This window comes from Sclerotinia sclerotiorum, genomic scaffold (assembly GCF_000146945.2).
Source record: "Sclerotinia sclerotiorum 1980 UF-70 scaffold_10 genomic scaffold, whole genome shotgun sequence".
NCBI classification, from domain to species: Eukaryota; Fungi; Ascomycota; class Leotiomycetes; order Helotiales; family Sclerotiniaceae; genus Sclerotinia; species Sclerotinia sclerotiorum.
Genome location: NW_001820826.1, coordinates 573579 through 594770, shown reverse-complemented (window position 1 = coordinate 594770; position 21192 = coordinate 573579). Strand labels below are relative to the sequence as shown.

Genomic DNA, 21192 nt, shown 5'->3' with positions numbered 1-21192 from the left:
CTTTTTCCGTACTCCCCGTTGCAGAAATTCGATCTACGCCACTTTCTACATAATCTATCCAAATTTCCTAGTTTCTCTTCTCAATTCCCGCTTTTCATGCATTCCGAGAAATCTATTGGCCAAACGTCATGTTAACATATGGCTTCGGGTATCTAGAGAATCTAGTGACTAGATCATGCCGCTAAGTACTCTAGGGGGAAATCTTCACACAATGATTGGATTCAAAGTTCAACAGCTCCTAGATTTTCCCCAGACTACCTTGTTTGCTGAATCATGTAGCTATGCCTATGCCAAATCCGCGCTGGTAAGTCACAATTCAGCCTCATGAACTTGAAAGTTACGTCTCCATCTTGTCAGTTATTTGATTGTAATTACTGCAGATGGAGAGGCCAGATGTTGTAGCTCTTTATAGTAAAGTACTCATTGGTCCCTTATTTAGTATTAACAAGTTCCATAAACTTTGATTTAGTTCCTTCCACAAAAAAAAAAGAAATTCAAAAATTCAAAAATTATCCCCATTGCACCTTTTCTCATACTACAATAACACAATTACAGTTACTCATAACATTATAAAATCTGAAAATTCTAACATAATGGAAAATTCATCCGTTCCTTTCTCCTCTCAATCTATCTCTACGATGCGGCCTTCTACCGCCCATTCCCAACCCTTCCGCCGAACTTCCTCCTTTTACGGTTATTCGGAGAATTTGGAGCATTCTACTCATGGCACAGATCACTTTTTCGTCTCCTCTACTCTTGAATGTGGCACCATCGACGAAGCAATCAGCGAATCCGTATTCGCACTCACAGTGAACAATTCAACCTCCAGATTAAATCAAAGCAACCGGCAATCCACCATCTTAACCCGCTCGTCCGCGGGCACCCAGATATTCCTTCTTCGAGCTCGCCGCCCATTCCATCTCCTCAAGTTCCGCCCATCCCACCTCCTCACGTCCCGCCAATCCCACCTCCCCACGTCCCGGTAATACCTCCGCATACCATTCCCAATGCCACTCCCAATGCCATTCCCAACGCCTCTCCCAGCACCACTACACATCCGTATCCCTCTCCCTCTCCCTCCGCGTCCCCCAAACCATTTCTCCCGACATCATCACCAACCACCTCCTCACCCCCACCCAACTTCACTCCCTCAACCCCCTCGACCTCCTCAATCCCCTCAATCCCATACTCCTCAACCCCACCACCAACCTCCTAACCACAAACCACCCAACCTACAAACAATACATCCAACTCATCTTCACCAGCACCAGCACCAGCACCACCAATCCACGCCGTACATTGAGAGAATCCCCATGGTCACCTCTTATTCGACAAAGTGCTCAGGAACGACGGGAGCGTGAGGAGCATGCCAGGAGAGCCGAACGTGCTGAGGGTATTTGGGGTACTGATTACAATTTAGATAATATATCGTTTCATCCTCGATATACTCAGTATGATGAAGATGATGCTAGTTCTTCGGGTGCATTGGATACTCTGGATACTACATCATCGTTTCGTTCTGGGTATATTGAGTATACTCAGTCTAGTGATCGCACTTTAGATACTATGGATACTTGGGATAATACGTCATTATTCCATCCTGGGGGTGAATGGCGGAGGAATTTTAGACGTGGGGGAGTTTTGGGGGAGGTGTTGGAGGAAGAGGAAGACCAAGAAACAATACTCGAAGTACCACAAGAGACACTCGAAGCACTCGAAGCACCAGAAGCACCACAAGAAATAACCTTCGAAGCACCATCAGATCAAGAAGATCAAGAAATTTACGATTCAGACGACGAACTATGGTACGAAGACGACGAGACATTTTGGGATTCGGAACCAGAACCTGAACCAGAACCAGAATCAGAACAATGGCAAGGACAAGGACAAGTAAAAAGACGTCTTGAGACGATTTTTGAAGAGGAGGATGAAGAATAGAGTGAGGTGTGGAGAGTATTTATATAAAGATAAAATTACCATTAAAAGAAAGAAAGAAAGATAAAGGACATGAATAAAATCCATGGATAATTAATTAATTAATGATAGGAAAGCGGGATTTTTTAGGGGGGATTTTTGGAGTTGATGTATATATATGCTTACATATCTAGGATACCAGATGATAAATTGAATATTAATTGTTTATTTGAATTTGGTTTTGTGATCTTTTTATCTATATCTACATCTACAATACTTACCTCAAAGCTCACAATCATCACAATCATCACCAAGATCCAATACAGACAAATAAACAAATAAACATAACATAATTTATCATTATTGTATAAAGAAGTGGATATCATCATCCACATTCCCAACCACATCTCATGCTATGCACCAACTATTAGCTTTGCTTTGCATTGCATTGTATTGCACTGCATTGCTCCTTCTAGCACGAAATTTATTTCTAATCAAGATATGCATATCCCAATTAGATGATTTTCCACATTTTCTTTCCTCTCCTCTCCTCTCCTCTCCTCTCCTTTCTTGTCCTCTCACCCGTACGATTATTTATCAACCCTTAATATCCCATTTTATCCAGCACCTGTAACACCTACCCCTCCATTCTGCGGTGGTCTCCCAGGTCCCCACCCACTATTTCTATATTCCCTCCTATCCCTATCACCACCTGCGCCTCTCTCCCCATGTCCATGTCCATGTGCATTATCCGGGGTTCTATTCTGTTGTTCTCTATAAACAGCCGCTGGATGTTGTATTTCCGCACCTTCAACCCCTTGCCATTGTTGGTTTGGTGGCGTATTTTGATTATATCCCGCTTGGAGTATTGGAGGATCTTGTACATGCCTGACGCTACTTTCTTTCTGCCAAGCAGGATGTGCAGGATCAACATCGACTCTGGTAACAACTGGTGCTAGAGGTCGACCACTACCATCTCTGTGACCTGAACCTTCGGTAGTTTCAACTTGATGACGGACGCCACCACTAGCGCTGATGTCACCATAACGTTTAAGGATTTCTTTGGTGGTTATGTCGGATGTATTATTAAAGAGGATTGGGTCGTTGAGTATTGATTGGAGATCTTCTGGCACCTTTTAAATTGTTAGTTACATACAGGATAAATGAAAAAGGATAAAACTTACTTCACACATTTGTTCATTACACTCAATAAGTGTGTGAACGACCTCAATTGCAAGGAAGTTATCATCAACAGGTGACTTAGCATTCGTATATATGATATTCGGTGCGATAACCGTGGCAAGATTGTGAGTATCCATCTTCGATCCAGATTCTTCATCGACTTGATGGAATGATGCAACCCAATTAAAGAAGGAGCAGAGAATTTCCAAACAGTCTCTGTGTACCTTTGGAAGTAAACAACATGTTAGATGCAACACCCGACGCCTCTTATCTTCATCGGCTATCTTTTGCGAAGCGATGAATAGATTGTGAAGTTTGAAGGTCAGTAAAGGATCCGGTAGATCTCGAAGGTATTTCTTGAGTAGAGCAGCGACTTGTACGACATTTTGTCGACTTAAATCCACCGCATCACATCCCCCACTATCAATCTCCTTGACTGTTTCATTTAGTTTTCTAATGTTGCCATTCTTTCTGAAAACACCTTCAACTGAAAGATCCATCTTTCTCATGGCAGCAATTGCATCATCGACAAGAGCAGGAATCTTGAGAGCTCCAGGACCAACACCATCTGTCGATTCCGCGCCATCTTTTTCGACAATAACCTCAAGCGGTATTCCAAAGACTCCTTTCTTCTTAACGTTTGTCTTTTTGCCATCATTCTTGAAAGCTTTGCCCATCTTACCCCAGAACGTAGGTTTTCTAGTCTCGATCAAGTTAAGAAGTTCTTCCATGGTAAAGTGACCATCCAGCATGGGTTGCATCGCGATCACCGCAACGTGACGTACGATGAAGTATTCCAAAGCAGATAATTCCGAGAAGTATTTCTTCCCAGCAACTCTCTGTTGTTGACGTTGTGTTTGTGCATCCAAGTCATTCCCGGCAGAGAAAGTTCTTTGATGACCGTTGATGAGTTTAGGTTCGGTAATAGATGTTCGGAAAAGTTCATGACGAGCATGTTTATATGCGTTCGGTCTTTGTTCCTTTGCTTGTTCAGCAGCCACGATTCTAGGAATATCATCCAGGGTGAGAGCGTCTTGATGTCCAAACATTAATTCGGTTCTTGACTCGCCATTCCCATCGCGATCTTCCACTACTTGAAATTCGTTGTTCCTCGAATCAGATCCATCGGCACCTGCAGAACCTGGTCTCTTACCGTCAACACCATCCATTATCCGCGATGTTCTCGCTTTTTTGATGGTTGAAGACAGATGCTTGTCCATACGAGTACTTCGTAGTCGCCTTACGTCATTCAAAGTATTCTCGTAGGATGATTCACGTGGGTTCTCATCAACTGGACCTCCGAATGATTTGGAACGTGCTTCAGACCTCAACATAGGAGGGTCGTCATCGGAAGGTACCTTGTGACCTTCACTCGAATTATAACCATTCAGGTTTGGGTCATCCGAAGTATGTGGAAGAGTACCCTTGGATCGTAGTATTTCGAGGAGTCGAGCTAAAGCAACTCTCAAGAGGAAGACATACTGTTGTAACCTCGTCACTCGCACAAATCCTGATACCACATTCAGAGCGGGACTTTGACAATCATTACAGTAAACTCGTTGTTCTACATCATTAAACCTGATGTCGTCGAGGTTCTGAGAAAGGTCTCGCTCACAATTGGAGCATTGTAAGCATGTCAGATGACATCTCCTTTCTTCGAACCGAGCACATTCATCCTCAATTGGTTTATGACATTTGATACACGAATCCGAATTCGGCGCAGAAAGGCCAGGAGTTCCTGTAGTGGCTTCTAAGGATCTTTCATCATTCTTGATTGCATCCATATCACCTAGGTCATCAAGGAATTGGTGAAGGCCTTCAGGATCCTTTTGATCTCGTTCGACCTTCAATGCGCCTTGAAGGCAAATTCGAATTAATAATTTCAGATAGTGAGCCAAACCAGTTACCAATGCAAGAAGTTCTTGTGTAACGCCAAGTTTCCGAACTCCTGTCTCCTGAGTCTTGGACAGAAGTGAGAAAAATGCCACAATTTTCTTGCATAATAACTTTGCTTCGCGCGAATATGAAAGTCCTGACAAAGTTAGTAAATACAATGAGGATATACATGGGAATACTCACCCTTTGAACCGTCCCTCATCATTATGCTATCCAACTTATCTGCAGAACAGAAAAGTATATCAACATGCCATATGAACTTCTTTGCCACCATTACACCATCCATATATGCACCATTGCTCACATGTAGAAGCATGTCGGATATACAGGCTGCAGAGGATTCTTCGAATGTCGATAATACACTCCAGATCTTGTAGACCTTCTCTTCCATTCTCTCTTCCTCGAGTCGCACAGTGTTTCGATCTTCCTCATCCGTCGTAGCATCCGATTCCTGGGGAGCTTCTTGTACATCCTGCGGAGATGCCAACCTGACATTCCAGAACTTGTGAATCATATAACATTCGGGATGCCAATGTTGATTTTGGCCATTTCGAAATATCTCGACGAACTGTTTTAAGATCGCTGTTTGGCATCCATTACATCGCTGCGCGAACCGTGTCGAATAATGATAATGACAGTAAACCTGCCCATCATGTTCGTAATAACTATCTTGTGCGCCAAACACTGTTGGACATACCGAACAAGTGAAATGATCTATATGGTATTTGCGCTCGAGTGCTGTGATGTATGATCCTCGAAGCGCCCCATTACATTGGTGACATATCAAGTCCAAACGTCTGAAATAATCAGTCTCGCAAAGTGGGTATTGTCCTTCGCCATTTTCTTCATCTACCGGAAAGAACTTTGATGCGACTATTTGACCACAATCCTGCAAACTCAAAGTCAGAAGTTGAGTCCTATAAATTGAAAGGGTGAACATGGAAATGACCTACTCGACACCTAAAACAATCCAAATGGAATGTACCTCCAAGCGCACGTACGAATTGACCCGTCAAAGGTTCACCGCACTTCTTGCACAGTCTCAAAGATCCGCTACCAGCCCTCCCAGTTCTCGTTCGTGATCGTGTGCGCTCATTACTTGGTCTGCGACTCCCCTCTCTCATAGGCCCTTCTCTGCCGCTCGCACTATTCGCTGGAGATGCGTTCATCCTCCTATCTGGACCATTAGGCCTCGGTAGATGTTGATCTTGCATCGGTATATCCCTCTCAGCTGTAAGTCTTCCCCCATCATCGGAATGTGAGGGATCGTAATTTTCGCCTTCCGCATAGGGACCTGCCTCTGATTGAGGACCCATTGTTTAATGATCAACGTTATTATCCACCACTATCTCCAGACCTTGTTCGAGCCCCTATTTTGATGTGTTTTTGAAGGAATGCTTGGATCGAGCACTTCGAGTCGCGGTAGCCAGAGTGAATAATGAAATGGAATACTTGATGGTAGATAATTCGTTTTGTTCCTTGCAGATTGATTCAATCTTGCATCGATCGTATCTTCTCTCGAAGAATTGCTTGGTATTCTGACGTTGTCGAGTCGCAAAGGTTCCACTCAATTGGCCCTCCACATGTGTTGGCGACTCAAAGTTCGAGGAACATTCAGGGCTGCGGAATATGAAACAATAACCATCGATATGAGAAGAAGCCAAAAAATGATATTCTCGCGACCCTTTTCGCTTTCCCCTTTTTGTTCCGCGTATATTCCAAATTGTGATATTTATCTGAATACGAGAAAGTTTAGATCTCCAAATATGATTTTTGATGTGAGTCCTGCTCGTGGTTCTAATAAGGACCGAGTTATCTGTTTTCGCGAGGAGAAGGGTATCGAAGGACAAGTCGTGAGTAGGTAGGGACTAACTACTCGGTAGGTAATTGGAAAAAGTCGGCGGTGTGGACGAGAGAGAAATCCAAATTGGAATAAAAATCAATGAGTTCGTAATAGAATATGGTATGGAAGTAAATCGAGCGATTGTATCGGTGAAGCTTTTCTGGAGAAGGGGGAGAGGGGGGGTTTGTGGTTGTGAAGGCTGTTTGTGTTCTAAGATAAGTTACGTGGTAGAAGGTCGATATTGTGGTACAACTTGATGAAGAGGTACTACAGTAGAGGTAAAGTTTGTATATGTAAATAAATATACTTATTCTAGCCGTGGGAAGAAACGATTTTACATTAATGAACGTGTAGTTTTTTTCTTTTTCTGAGGGCAAAAGAGACGGTGGAAGATATATTAATTGGATTGAATTTGGTGGTTGTTGTTTATTTTTGGGAGAGACGATGGTTGGTTTGTTTGAGGGGGGCTTGAGAGGATATGATGAATTGGTGATGGGAGTTGTGAATCAAAAGCCAATTTCACATTGAATGAGCGGACAGTTGAAGCTCCTCTCCAAAGGTTTCAAGCTTGAAATGTTTTGGACGTCTCGATGGGGGAGATGGGATTTGATGCATGTAAATATTGCTGCCTTGGATATAAGGCAACAAGGAAAAACTACAAACTACACTACACTACTACTTCCCTCCTCCACATAAAATATCGAGCATCTCCCAATAGGTATCTCCCAATATCTACCAACATCTAGGTACTTGGGAGTCTTGAACCAATCTTGGATCAAATCTTCCAATCTCCCCCGCTCAAGATATTTTTGGCCACTCCCTAGCCCTCTGAATCATGAATATCCGGCAGATTATGTGGTGTCAACTCTCAAACTAGAATTTCACACAGGCTCAGCACAAGCAGGCGGAAAGACAATACCTAGGTAGGAGACAATAATAACAAAATTAAACTTTGATTACCTACCTAGGAACACTAGGTGCACCAGGAGTAAGGATAGAAATAGTAGAGATAACCTCATTAAAAGAGATTTAAGAGAACCTCCATTTTAAAATTCATTAGTGGTACGAGTAACTACATAGGTAGTAGATACACGGTGGTAGCTGGATTTTTAAGATTCGTTTTCCGAGAGATGTTCGATGCAATTAGCATTTAATAGCGACCTACTCCATCCCTAATACCTACCTGAGTAATGAACCTCGGGAGACTCTTCCCCCAGATTAGTAAAGACTAGGCATTAATAAAGACATTCCAAAGTCTCATATCATTTTATTTTTACATTCCTCCAATCCTTCTGGAACCGAGGGTTCTGTAAGAGAGTATGAGAGTATGAGAGTAGGAGAGTGTTAATAACTTCATGAGGTGATAGATGTACCTACTAGGTAGATGATTATTCCCATACAAAGACATTATTCATAGAACTTATTAGGTAGAACTACCTAGTAGGTAAGATTTACAAGAAGATCCCTCAATTAGTCGTCAGTCTGATATGTAGATTAGCTTAGCTTTGATACTACATATAATAAATACTACGTATAAGTGTATGGAGCATGAAAGTTAAAATCTGTACAGAGTACAGAAGCACATATGTACCTAGTACCTACCTAATCACTTTATGATTATGCCATTGTGGGGAGCATGAAGTTACGGTACGGTACCTGCATCAAATGCAATTATCCCCATCACTACGGAGTAATTAATAATTAATAATTATTCCCATGATGCCATCACATCACTTCAACATGAACATGATAAAAAATTAAAAATATGATGCCCGGAAAAACATTTATTTAATTCCGTCTTATCCATTGCATTCTGTAGCTAGCTGCAAAAAGAAATAAGCTTAACTTCCAGTTCGCCTTATTCTTATTATTACCTATTCATATGAAGCTCACAATTTCATTTCCCGTACCAAAAATGCCTAGGTATTCTGTATGATATATGAGGCAGATCGGTTGTTCGGCCCATGTGTTTGATTTGAGCATCTATCATCGTGTCACAGAACCAATTGAATTTCCGAGAATTCGTGTAAAATGGTGTCGATGGATTCATGTGCCAGGGATTACCGTACCATCAGTTTGTTTTTCACTTAGGACATCTGTGTTCTCAAGGCTGTAACCACTTGTTTAATTTTCTAGAACATTTCTTCAATGGAAGATACAATAATGCTTACATTTGAAACATTGCTGACTTCCCATATATATATACGCTTCTATAGTCATCAATCCCGAAGTCGAATAATCTCGAGAAATGTAATACTGCGCTTTCTCAACAAAATATGCGACTCCATCACACCAATCGTTTCAAGACATGGATCATTAATCATGAAAGGTATCATAAGTTCGTAATGGCGCTTGCTGCATCTAACCCAAGTGTTTTCTACGCATGACGACTTTCGTCCAACTACCGTGGAGACTGGAGAGGTATGTGTTCTTGACCACGGGATCTTTCGAGGTCATGATCTTGAGACTGCGATCGTGGACGCCATCGTTCACCGGATTTAACCCGAATAGTCGTCATTATATGATTTAGCCTTCCCTCTCCTTGACCTGGTGTCGGATTCTTGAGGGACTGGAACTTTGCGATATTCCTTTTCCTTTTTGCTTCCATCATCTTTGTTTCTTTTCGTGCGTTTTTCAATTGGGGGATCTGAGTACTCGAAGGATGTCGCAGAGGCCACGATACTGTCGAAGAGAGCAACTGGTATCAAAGGTTAGCGAATGAGGATTAGACGTTGAAATTGATCCTTACAGCCAGGAACGAACAACCAAATGGAGTTCATCAATACAAAATATACCCAAAAGTATAACGGTTCCGGTCGATAATACCGCTTGCCAGTAACGTGCTCATCAAGTAAACTGGTGACGAGGTACAACAGGTTTCCATAAAGTTCCCCTGTTGAGACAAGTGCTTGCACCGCATGTCGGAATTGTGAATTTGTGGTGATGAATATAGCTGTCAGGTAAGAAAGCGGCCCCCAAAGTATCTATCAATATAATTAGCATACTATACATGCAGAAACAAGAAAAAGGTGTACGCACGACAGTCCACGTCTCTATGGTCAGCAGAAATGAATTGGAGGACATATATCTCGAATCGGATAAAGCATACTCCTTCCAGAGCTGACCAAAAAAATCCGTCCTGCTTGCCATTCGAGCATGGTTGTAGACAAAGTATCCTTCGAAAAATATGTGAATTGACCCCGCTATTCAATTGTCAGACTTCATTGCTGGGCTTGAAAAGAATATCATGCAGGGCTTACTCAAAATGAACCAGAGGACGAGTCCTTGATCCTTTATACTGAGCCTAGGATAGAACCTTCTCACGGCAAAGAGTGTTGCGCCGAGTAGCAAAGCCCATGTTGTCGCAAAAGTTATAATGAGTGTAGATGGACTGAGACTGTTCTCCACATACTTTCCAGAGAGGTTAATATCGAGGGGATGATATGGATGATATGAAGTCATCCGCGAAAAATAGCTCGACATCTTGACGTTAATTAACAGGTAAGCTCACAAGTCCTTGAAGCCCATGATGAAGACACGAGAAATGGATTTTGCATTGTTGACATCTCGGATATGAGCCCCTGCATTTTCCCAGGAAAACCCTGAGTGGGGGAGCCTTTGGTTGGGCGCTCGCGCAAAGAATAATCCATATGCAAAAACCTTGGTGTGACATGAATGACTTACAAAAGATTGATCAAGTTGCACAAATATGTAGGTATTTCCATGTTACGAATCTCCGGCGCAAAGACCTGAATCTACATTTACATGTATGATACTTGGAACAAATCACGTGACTATTGACTTTTACGGCCGCGGTCCAATTGGAATAGTAGATGCTCTAGATTATCTACCACCCAATAAGATCTTACACCTTCAATCTTGGGAAGTATAAACTTGGAAGTTATTCCTAATGGGCGTTAGAAAGAGCTACTAACATTGATCTAGAGGATTGAAATTTCACACAAAAGCGAATCCATATCTTTTCTTCGGTATCTATATAAAGCAAAGACTTTGGAAGACCAAACGCAAACCACTGACCACTTTCAAGGATTGTTTTGATGGCTACTTTTTACGAGGCATTACGGACGAGGCCTCTTCCCAACCTTTTCCTTCGCTTTAACCTTGAACCTTTATCGTGCTTATCAAAAAGGGGGGAGGGGTGTTTTATCTCAAGTCCATAAATATTCTCTCTCTCATGATACGCTGGTTTCGTCTCAAGAATTCATGTACCATACTTCATTTATATTGCAAGACCTGGGAACAGCCTTGTATTCGTCAAGCAATCCATGAATGGCTTTGAAGCTTAAAAACCTTGTCGATTTACAGCATCCATCATCGGACAGAAGCTTCTCATAGGACAAGAATGATCCAAATTGGCTGGCTTACTGCATAGTGCAGCTCGAGAGATTCTCCATTCGGTAGGTACGATAACCAACTACAACCTCAATCTCATCAGTAACGCTTTCACTAAGCCAGGTATACACTGACACTATTCAAGGGTAAATCATCGTCATCCTTTCAATTCTTGTACGCGCGCAGTTAATCTGTCTACTCCTCTTTCGTCCACATAGTAAGACTTACTTGGTAACTCTATACTTACTCGGTACAATTTCTACACCATCATCATACCATACCGACGTAGGTATCACTCCATACATATTACAGTACCCGTACCCATACCCATACTGGCAACCCTCCCTCATCCTCACCACTCTTATTACTTCACCACTCTTATTACTATTTTTCACATCTGAGTGATCGGACCATCGGCATCTTTGAGCTAGGACTGGACCGCCGACAAATCCAAAATCATGACATGATTGGAACTTCCCGGCCATAAATACTATAATGATTTGCACAACACGACCTTTTTACGACTTTAACTACCTGATTAATTCGCTAGGTACATTTCGAGTCGAAATCCCCCATATATATTTAATGCCGCTTTTAAATATCTACCTGTTCAAAACTCGTTCTGGCTCCGTCATTAATTTTATTATTTAATTTTCCGATCCATCTTCTTTTTGGTTTCCTCTACCAAGTCACCCACCTACCACCTACCTACCTACCACTCACAAGTTACTACCTGCCTACTTACATCTAACCACCTTTCACATACAACCCCATCTCCCCGTCCACATCAATTTTTATTCACCAACACAACCTCTCACCAAAGCCAAAAACATTCAATGTCCATACCTTCTTGCGCACAGCCGCCAGCTATATTATATTTATTATTCATACCAGTTTGGACTTTGATTTATTCTTTCCTTCGTTCATTCGTTTATTTATCAAGAAACATCCTTCAAATCATTCATTATTATCTGGAGGTTTCGTTCTTAACGATAAGTATAATTTTTCAATTGATTTTATTTCCATTTCATTTCATTTTCATCATCGATTGAGTTTATTATTTTTATTATCCCCCCCTTGTCCCCCTTCACTCGTTTCAACATTCAGCCTTGATCACACATAACTTTATTATTACTATTCTCACTCTTCTCTATTTGTTCCTTCTTATCAGCTTTCCGAGTATCAACAAACATCGGGACAAGAGAAGAAGATGAAAAAGAAAGCAGTAAACCAAAAAAATGTTTACTACATTACACTACGACACATTGGTAATATTTCAAAAGCTTTTACTTGCTTTACTCATTAACTCATCTCACTTATCTGTCGATTTCTTTCGCGCGTTCTCTCTTTCTCTCTTTCTCTCTTTCGCTCTCTCTGCTGTCTCTACCTCTCTCAATATCTCCATTCCCTTCCTACTTCCTGACCTTTCCCTCATGTTTCGACTAAATCAAAAGCAGCGTTGGAATTATTTCTGTGTGCAGCAACTTTGCGCTTCTATCTAACAACTTAGCGTCTTGACCACCAACTTGAAAGCGGCAACCCTACTAACTCTGAAAGGTTCCTTCCCTCTTTCCCTCTCTCGAAAGAACCACTCACTCAACTAAAATCCCCCCCTCTCACTCACTATCTTTTCCACACTTACACACCTACACATCTTCTTCTTTGAATTCATGTATTCACGACATTACAAATAGGATACCTTCCAACGAAATCTGCCATCCATCTCTTTACTCTATTCGAACACAATACAATCAGGCGTAAACATTCCAAGCGCAAACTCGGTTGAATCGTCTTTGTCCTTTCGAGATCATCTTCTAAAAAGCCCTGTCTCTTCGTACCCTTCGCCTCCACTCTGGACTTGAAAAACCCTTTCATTTAGGAACACGGTTTCAATTGCAGAACATCAACTTCAATACACGAAAGTCGCAGATATAATATCCTAATTAGATATCCTTTTCAAGTGGCCTTGCAATCGTCGATCCACCCGTCCTTCTCGTTTTGCGATTCCTATTGATCGACTTCTCACATTGTTGGCGTACGTGGAAGGTGGCCAGGACAACTCTCATGTTGATTTCAATAGCTGATGAAAGATATCATCGGAATTGAGTGTCATTCTCGCTCTGCAATAACAGATTGCTTCGAGTCGTGGCCGTCTTCGTCATGCGACTCAGGTCTTGGTATCAGTGAACTCACCTTTGTCGTCTCATTCAAACAGCCACCCGAAGGCTCCTTCTAGATTATGACAGAAAGGTCTCTATCAATCTCGACGCAAAGTGCGACCTCAATTAAACCTATCTTCACCACTACTTCTGCTGCGATACCTACCAACGATGTGCAATTCGTTACCGAGCCGGTGGACGACGAGCCTTACACCATCAGATGCATCTGCAACATTTGTGAGGACGACGGAAACACAATATACTGTGATAAATGCGAGACGTGGCAGCACATTGAATGCTATTATGCTGGCAGCGTAGAGGATGCTTCTAGGGAAGACTTCGATCATCTTTGCGTTGACTGCTTCCCACGAGATCTCGGTCGGCATGCGATTGAAAAACAACAGTATCGTCAGAACAAAGTCAATTATGATAACAATGATAAAAAAATTAAAAGACCGGCAACAAAGAGTCATAAAAAGAAAACGAAACCTTCTGAGATTCAAACGAATGGGTTCAATGACCAAGAGACACACAAGAATGCCGGCTCTCTTGATAATCACACACACAAAAGGGCAAAAGGCCATCGGTCGCAACATTCCGTCAGCTCCCAAGCTACCAAACGCAGCCCTACTTATGCCGCGAGGAGTAACAACCACCCTCCAAGCCCCAACCATACAACGTCAAATCTGCCAAACGATTTTCATATTCATGGCTACTCCAAGGTTTTTCAATCGCTCTACGACGATCAGTTGCCAGAAACCAATGACAACACATTGGCCAATTTATCTGTCACGAACAAATTAGCGATGTGGAAAACGGACGCCAAACAGTTTGAAGAAGATGTGGGCAAGAAATTTGATGATGTTGTTCAAAAAACCAAGGTGCGACTTGATCCACAACAATTTCCCAAGTTGCACGTTGATGTTAAGACTGCTCTCATCAACAATAATGCAAAAGCCCAATGGAAATCTCTCTACACGACGACGAAAACTCCTGGCAATCAACCAATTGGAGAGATTAACGGCAAGATCGGTCTACAATCCGACTACCACAAGAATCCGGACAATGGATGGGAAGAGTGCCCCCATCCGCGCCCTCTCACTTTTTTCATTCCCGGATTGCCATTGTATATTGACACAAGAGCTGGGGGATCACAGTGTCGATATATTCGACGAAGTTGTAGGGCGAATGCAAATTTGGAGACATATATCGTTGCAAATACAAGCGAGTACCACTTCTATCTAACCCTCGACAGCGCCCTCTCCCCGGACGAGCAGATTACTCTACCCTGGGATTTCAAATTCGTAGACAAGCCAAGATTGGATCGTGCTCTTCATCTTGATGGCGACGACGATGACAGACTACCTGATATCTCTGAAACCGAATACCAGAGCATGGCACATTCAATCAATTTGGTATTATCGGATCACGGAGGCTGTGCTTGCAATGCCGGTAAAGATTGTGCGTTCGTGAGGTTTCACCGTGATTACTACGGCAGGGTGCATGGTCAACCTCAACCGCAATCCAACGGTGTAAACGGTGTGAAATCAAAGAAAGGTCGCAAGCCTAGGCAGCACGTCTCTCCCACAAGTACGGGTCACGCCACCAATAGTCGAGCTGCTAGTGAAGGTCATCCAGAGGCAAACGACGACGATGATACCCGCTCTACTTCCGGCTCCGGACGAAGCAAACCTCACAGTCGTGACCTGACACCAATACATGGCTTGGGTGAATTCGATACCCCCTCAACGGAGCCGTCAGATCGCGAGAAGCGAAAGCTGGTAGCGGTGGAAAACACATTTCGAAAAATGGAACAGGCCCCCCCACGAAAAAAGAAGAGAGCATCGGATGGTTCGAGCATGAATTCACCCGTCACCACCACGTCGCAGACCAACTCCAAACCCCGACAGAAGTCAGTGGTATCACGAACATCCGTTTCACAATCAGCTCTCACGAATTTTAACGGATCCCGATCTCGCCAGTACGTCGATGCCAGCACATCGCGGCGACAATCGGCATCACCTCCTAGCGCGGCGTCGCCACAAGCCATGGCCTCTCCGAAACCAATACCATCTCGCGATGATTCAGCGACTCCTCGATCACGCCACAATTCGGTAGTGCAAAAGATGGTTTTCGTCTATACAGATTCATCGGCACAAACGGATCGTGACGAAGGTGCATGGTACGAACAAAGAACAAAGCCGAAGCCGAAGAAACCTGTCTTATCTCTTGCGAGGCGCATGCTTTTGAAACACCATAAAATTCACGAGCAGGCCCAAGCTTTAGCGGCGGAGCAAAACAAAAACATGGCTGCAGGATTGATTAATGGAGATCTCCAGAATATCTCTTCGCCTGCGTCGGCAATGGATGTTGACGGACCCGTTCAGGAAGATCGGTCAATCACTCAGTCACCTACTGACACCAGGGCTCGAAATGGCAGTATTGTTTCATCGACTCCGTCGGTGGATGTAATCTCAAATCCAGGCGATTATCATACAGATGGATCAACACTTACCACTGGGCAGACAATGAAACCTCCATCTTGGCCTGGACATTCCACCAATGGCTATTCACACAAATCCCCTGAACTGCGGGTACAGATGCCTCCGACACCAACTTTCATAACGCCTAATCTTTCCGGAACTCCAGGCGCTCTCACACCTGCTTCAGCAGCAACCTCATCAGCGATGTCGCCGTATGGCACAACTCATTTCTCATCATACTCCACTACATTGGCAAATGGCGTCAATCCAAGTCCTGCCAAGAAAAAAATGTCGCTTAACGATTACAAGGCTAGGAAGAAGCAGAATGCTGATGGTTCGGGTGGGCGCAAACCTTCCACGGGAAGCAGTCCCACAATGCCATCAGCGGTTCTCAAGTCAACACTTTCGACCATCGAGGAAGCTAAAGCACGAGAGATTCTTCTTGATAGCAAATCTGAAATCATTGAAGGGAAGGAGATAGTGGATCCTTCTCCTATTGACTTGCTCAAAGTTTCACCTCCCAAAAATAATATGCCCTCTCAACACTCGAATGGTGCATTGTAACATACAGTTTAGACCTCGCTTCATGCGTGTTTTATTGCCTCGTCTGTCTTTCTACTTCGGCGTGGGGTTTCCAGCTGTTGAGCGTTGGGACGGGTGGCCGGTATCATTTGGGTTCAAAATGGGTTTGGGATATGATCTTTACTACAAGGTCGAGGGGTGTGGCGTAAAGATTGGGGCGGAGTCCAGAAGTTTCAATTACTTCGTTTTTTTTTTCTTTTATTTTTTCTTCTTTTTTTTGTTCTTCTAATGCTGATCATCACGGATCATTCATCAATGTCTTTCGACTGGCACACGTCAAACTCCATGGGTGTTTTTTAATGCTGCTTGTTCGAACGGACTTTTCTTTATTTTCTGAAATCCCTTCTTGCATCAGGCGATGGCAAAACAAAATACCTTCCTCACCTAAATTTATTGTACCAGTAGCTTTTTTGCTGATGATGATTGACGGATCACCTTTGGGAGGACGTGTTGATGTTGAAAAAAATCTTAGGATGTATCCTATTCCCGATACACTAAGCTAGCTGCTTCTGATGGCTAGCTTTAGCTAGTTCGTAGCGCTACAAGATGAATGTTTAAATGGATGAATGGATAGGGCTTGGGAGTAGATGGGTGGAATTCTACTTTATCATTCCTTGAATGAATGCTACGAAGGCTAATTTCTATCGGAATGGCCCCCTGAAAATGGATGGATGGATGGATGGTGGGTGGGTCGGCTTCTCTGGGATAAAGATGAATGGGATGGCATGGCTTTGAATGGATTGATATGCATTGATTGGGATGAATTGATATGATATTGACTTGATACCTTGTTGTTGAATGGGAGAAAAACATTTTAAATAATAACTTGCATTTTTGCATAGAAACTTGGGTGCTGCTTCCCTTTGCTTTTTGTTTGTTTGTTTGTATCTGCTGTGAGTGTGCGTGTTGTAAGTGATAGGGGTTTTCTATGAAGAGGGAGTGCAGTTGGTGATTGATATTGAGATCCAATGACTATGCTAAGATTATATAGCATTAGATGAGAAAGTACTAGCTAGGTTTATGGTATATAGTATATGTGAATATCTATATTATCCGTATAATTACACTCATCTATCTATCTATCTATCTATCCATACAAAAGCTCCCATCTTTCAAGTAAAATATAAATAAACATATATACCAATCTCGTTTTCTCTCCCCCCTCAATTATGCGTCCCCCACGTTCCCTGTTAAAACACGCCCTTCAAAAAAATTCTACACACTCAAATTATCACTTTGAAAAATTAACAACGCCAACCGATGTCTCACAAACAAGCCGAATAATCCACAAATAGTCTGCATGGCCAAGATTTCTAAGGCTAAGCGATCTTCTCTCCTGGGACCAAACCATACAAGCCATAGATTCAAGAGGGTGAAATTACTGCTTTCGATTATTTTGCCTTCGTTGTTCAATGTGAGGGAGAGGAGATGCAGTTTATGGAGGAGGTGGAGGAGCGCTGCTTGGTGCGGTTTAGGGGGTTGAGGCCAGGGGGTGATGGAGGGTTCGAGGAGATTGGTTTGCGAGTTGTAGCGGGGAAGACGGTGGCGGGGACAGGGGATTAGGTGGAAGAGTTGGGGAGTGCTGTAGAGGAAGTTGAAGGTTTGGGGGATGAGGAGGAGGAGGAGGGTTTTGGAGAAATGACCTAGGATGCCGCAGATGGCGAAGACCATGCCGGCGAAATAGCAGTAGGTGTCGCCTACGAAGACGGAGGATGGGTACCAGTTGTGGGAGAGGAGGGCGAGGGAGACTCCGATGAAGGGGAGGAGCATATAGAGGGAGAAGAGATGCGAGTCGGTTGCTGGGTGTGGGTACGGTGTTAGGAGGTAGAGGGTATCGTTTAGGACGAGGAGGAGTGCAATGACGAGGGATTGGGATACTTCGATGCCGTTTATGCCGGCGAGGATGTTGATACTGTTGGGGCAGAAGATGGCGATCCCAGCCATGTAGATGTAGTAGAGGGGACCGAGTTGGAAAAGCTCGCCCAGATAGGGTTGTAAGGGAATTGGTACGACGATTTGGGTGACGCCGAAATCGACAAAATAGACGATCAGAATAGGGATACTGGCAATGGCGGGAATGAAAAATTTATGGCGCCAGCGGATATCGAAGAGGTCGTCGCCAATTCCAAGAATTACTACGGATTGGAGGGACAGAACCGCGGAGAGATAGGATGCTAGCTGTTTAACTTTGTCAGTATATGATCTTGACTCCCACGACCCAATTCAAGTAAACAATCCCACAGAAAATGCAATTGAACAACCCCCAACATCTCAATCCATCACAATCCAAAAATCCACAAAGCCCAAAAACAAAAAAAACACTTACCTTACTATGCGGAAACCGATGCAAAAACCTCCCATTCTGCACCACATCACGCACCTCCATCTCCATCTCCCTGACCACATCCCTATTCCCCCCTCCACTCGTCGCCGCCACAATATCCTTATAAAACGGAAACGGAATAAAAACAATGACCACCAACAAATAAACCACCGCGCAAATCGCCCCCATCGTCTCAGGAACCTCTCTACGATCCCGCTTCGAGAGATCGCGACCCTTGAGTCCGGCGCGCAGGAATGTAGGTCCGAGCCAGCGAATCATGCTATAGGTGGATGAGAAGGCGATACCGCTGAAAGCGAGCGAGGCGATGAGCGGTTCGCCATTTTCTCTGGAGAGGGTTTTGAGGAGGAGGGAGATGCAGAGGATGGTGAGGGAGAGGTGGGTGAATGTTTCGATACGGGTGAGGGTGCTGCGGGGGGGACGGACGGGTGAGTTGGTTTTCATGGTGAGGGGTGCGATGGGTGGTGCATTTCTTTAGGAAGGCTTGATGCGTGGTTTGGGTGTGTGGGAATGTAAGGTTTGGGGATAGGTGGTTTTTTTTGGCTTTGTTTATTTTTGTTTGGAGGGAGCCTTGCGCGAGGCTGAGAAAGACACGATTTCATATTGCATGATTTGTGGGGTGGGTGGGGTTCGTTTTCAGGGCTGAGGAAAATAGGTACGTACCGGTAGATGACGAGGCTAGTGGGGTGGACTGCATGCCGCTTGAATGATTTTCCTGCGAGTCTAAAATTAGGTGAGGAGAGCTACGCGAGCTATTTAAGGAGTACTGTAGGGATGAGATTATAAAATGTGCATGAAATTATAATTGTTTAAAGTGTTAAAATCATCTTATTCTTAAGAATGTATCCATTCCACCAGCACTCAGGCTAAATACGCTCATCTCAACGCCTAAACACCATCCTCCAATACGGTATCTTTCCGAATAATCCCCAGAACAAACTCCATCGAAAATTCCAAACAAGGGACTTTAACACCCCAACCCATCTCTCTCTTAACTAAAATCACAAACTTCATCAAGCTCTATTCATCGCCAATTCTGCACTCTTACTCCAGATACCCGTTGGTTCCCTCCTCCACATCATTAACTTCCCATCATCACCCGTAGACCCCAACAACTGTCCATCAGCATCAAACTCCACCTTCCAAACCGGCGCTCGATCAACTTCCAACCTCGAAATTTCCTTCACTGCATGAATGACGGCTCCATCCCTACCTTGAGCTTCTTGCTGTCTATTCCGACTTGTTCTTTGACCTGCTAACCCCGCACCAATGCCCGAAGGAACATTTTTGGCCCCATTCTCCATAGCTATGTGCACCGAACTTCGTGCAATAATTTTCTCTGGCACTTTTTCAAAATCACTACTCCTTCCTCCCATTCCCTCAGCATCTCTACCAGCCACCACCCGAAACACCCTCACAACACCATCCTTACACGCCGTAGCAACCTCATCCCACCCCCTAATATTCCCCGCCGCCCACGCCACATCCCTCACCAAACCCCGATGACCCCTCAACTCCGCCGCGAGATAAAGTTCCTTCGTACTCGCACTCCCAAGACTAACCGTATGCGATATCTCCTTCGTTCTCCAAATACTCGCTTTATGCATACTAGCAACCACGAGACTCAACGCATCTCTCGGAACCCCCTCCTTAATAGCCCGATAACACGGTTCCAGATTCAGATCAAAAGCCACCTTAAAACTAACCTCCTCACCACGAGCCGGCTTCTCACACACATTCACACGATCGAGTTCCGTCCACGACGTCATATTCTCCGGCTCCTCATTCTCATACACGATTAATTGGGCATCGCGATCCAGCAACGCAATATAAGTATGTCTAATCTCAGCATTATGTTTAATAGAGAAACTCAAAAACGGCGCCCGTGTATGCGATCTCGTCTCCCATACCGGCCGATTATTATGCGAATTAAATCTCCGTCCCTTATTAGGAGGCAACGTGGGATCTTCAACCCAAAGCTTAAAACGTCCATCGGTACCAATAGACGCGATGAGGTTAGGATGAATAGTAGGTGGTAGCCATTGTAATTCTAACACTTCGCCGCCATTATGCGCGCCCCATGTATCGCATAGATTCCAAGAGCCATCGCGATGTCGATTGTAGACTTTTATTTTTCCGTCCGCGGAACCGGTTGCGAAGCGCGTGCCGTAGCTGTTGAAGGCGGTGGCTTCGACTAAATCGCGGTGCGTCGAGGTCAGGAGAGCAAATCCTTCTTGGGGTGGTGGTGTGGCTTCTCTGCTTGGAGACATGGTGTGTAGATGGGTGTGGGTAGTCTTGGTGAAGGCTGAGATGATGTTTAGATGGCTAGCCTCGTATGCACAGACCATTTTGTAGTTTGAATAAGGCTGTTCATGAGCAGAGCTAATTTCAATTAGCTTTTAATAGTGGACTTCATGGCTCTATTTTCTAATTAAAGAC

The 21192-nt window shown here is 43.8% G+C and overlaps 9 protein-coding genes across 9 annotated transcripts; 3 read left to right on the top strand and 6 right to left on the bottom strand.

Moving 5' to 3' along the window:
- Positions 1-211: 211 nt before the first annotated feature.
- On the top strand, positions 212-1938 carry SS1G_07737 (predicted protein; the record flags this gene model as incomplete). The annotated part of the gene is made up of 3 exons (XM_001591062.1): positions 212-304; positions 733-794; positions 888-1938. The coding sequence occupies 3 exons, from the start codon at positions 212-214 to the stop codon at positions 1936-1938; spliced, it is 1206 nt and encodes a 401-aa protein (XP_001591112.1).
- A 593-nt stretch (positions 1939-2531) lies between these two features.
- On the bottom strand, positions 2532-5506 carry SS1G_07736 (hypothetical protein; the record flags this gene model as incomplete). The annotated part of the gene is made up of 3 exons (XM_001591061.1): positions 2532-3047; positions 3099-5128; positions 5176-5506. 3 exons carry the CDS (start codon positions 5504-5506, stop codon positions 2532-2534), a joined length of 2877 nt encoding a protein of 958 aa, XP_001591111.1.
- A 253-nt stretch (positions 5507-5759) lies between these two features.
- On the bottom strand, positions 5760-6308 carry SS1G_07735 (hypothetical protein; the record flags this gene model as incomplete). Its single annotated transcript, XM_001591060.1, has 2 exons — positions 5760-5789; positions 5994-6308. The coding sequence occupies 2 exons, from the start codon at positions 6306-6308 to the stop codon at positions 5760-5762; spliced, it is 345 nt and encodes a 114-aa protein (XP_001591110.1).
- Positions 6309-6758: 450 nt separating this feature from the next.
- On the top strand, positions 6759-7111 carry SS1G_07734 (predicted protein; the record flags this gene model as incomplete). The annotated part of the gene is made up of 3 exons (XM_001591059.1): positions 6759-6849; positions 6890-7017; positions 7067-7111. The coding sequence occupies 3 exons, from the start codon at positions 6759-6761 to the stop codon at positions 7109-7111; spliced, it is 264 nt and encodes an 87-aa protein (XP_001591109.1).
- Positions 7112-9333: 2222 nt separating this feature from the next.
- SS1G_07733 (hypothetical protein) lies at positions 9334-10297 on the bottom strand (the record flags this gene model as incomplete). Its single annotated transcript, XM_001591058.1, has 4 exons — positions 9334-9533; positions 9585-9819; positions 9875-10038; positions 10096-10297. The coding sequence occupies 4 exons, from the start codon at positions 10295-10297 to the stop codon at positions 9334-9336; spliced, it is 801 nt and encodes a 266-aa protein (XP_001591108.1).
- A 411-nt stretch (positions 10298-10708) lies between these two features.
- On the bottom strand, positions 10709-11673 carry SS1G_07732 (predicted protein; the record flags this gene model as incomplete). Its single annotated transcript, XM_001591057.1, has 4 exons — positions 10709-10742; positions 10919-10963; positions 11222-11270; positions 11436-11673. 4 exons carry the CDS (start codon positions 11671-11673, stop codon positions 10709-10711), a joined length of 366 nt encoding a protein of 121 aa, XP_001591107.1.
- A 1754-nt stretch (positions 11674-13427) lies between these two features.
- Positions 13428-16394, top strand: SS1G_07731 (hypothetical protein; the record flags this gene model as incomplete). Its single annotated transcript, XM_001591056.1, has 1 exon — positions 13428-16394. One exon carries the CDS (start codon positions 13428-13430, stop codon positions 16392-16394), a length of 2967 nt encoding a protein of 988 aa, XP_001591106.1.
- Positions 16395-17338: 944 nt separating this feature from the next.
- Positions 17339-19197, bottom strand: SS1G_07730 (hypothetical protein; the record flags this gene model as incomplete). The annotated part of the gene is made up of 3 exons (XM_001591055.1): positions 17339-17389; positions 17682-18590; positions 18739-19197. The coding sequence occupies 3 exons, from the start codon at positions 19195-19197 to the stop codon at positions 17339-17341; spliced, it is 1419 nt and encodes a 472-aa protein (XP_001591105.1).
- A 569-nt stretch (positions 19198-19766) lies between these two features.
- SS1G_07729 (hypothetical protein) lies at positions 19767-21101 on the bottom strand (the record flags this gene model as incomplete). Its single annotated transcript, XM_001591054.1, has 1 exon — positions 19767-21101. The coding sequence occupies one exon, from the start codon at positions 21099-21101 to the stop codon at positions 19767-19769; it is 1335 nt and encodes a 444-aa protein (XP_001591104.1).
- Positions 21102-21192: the final 91 nt, after the last annotated feature.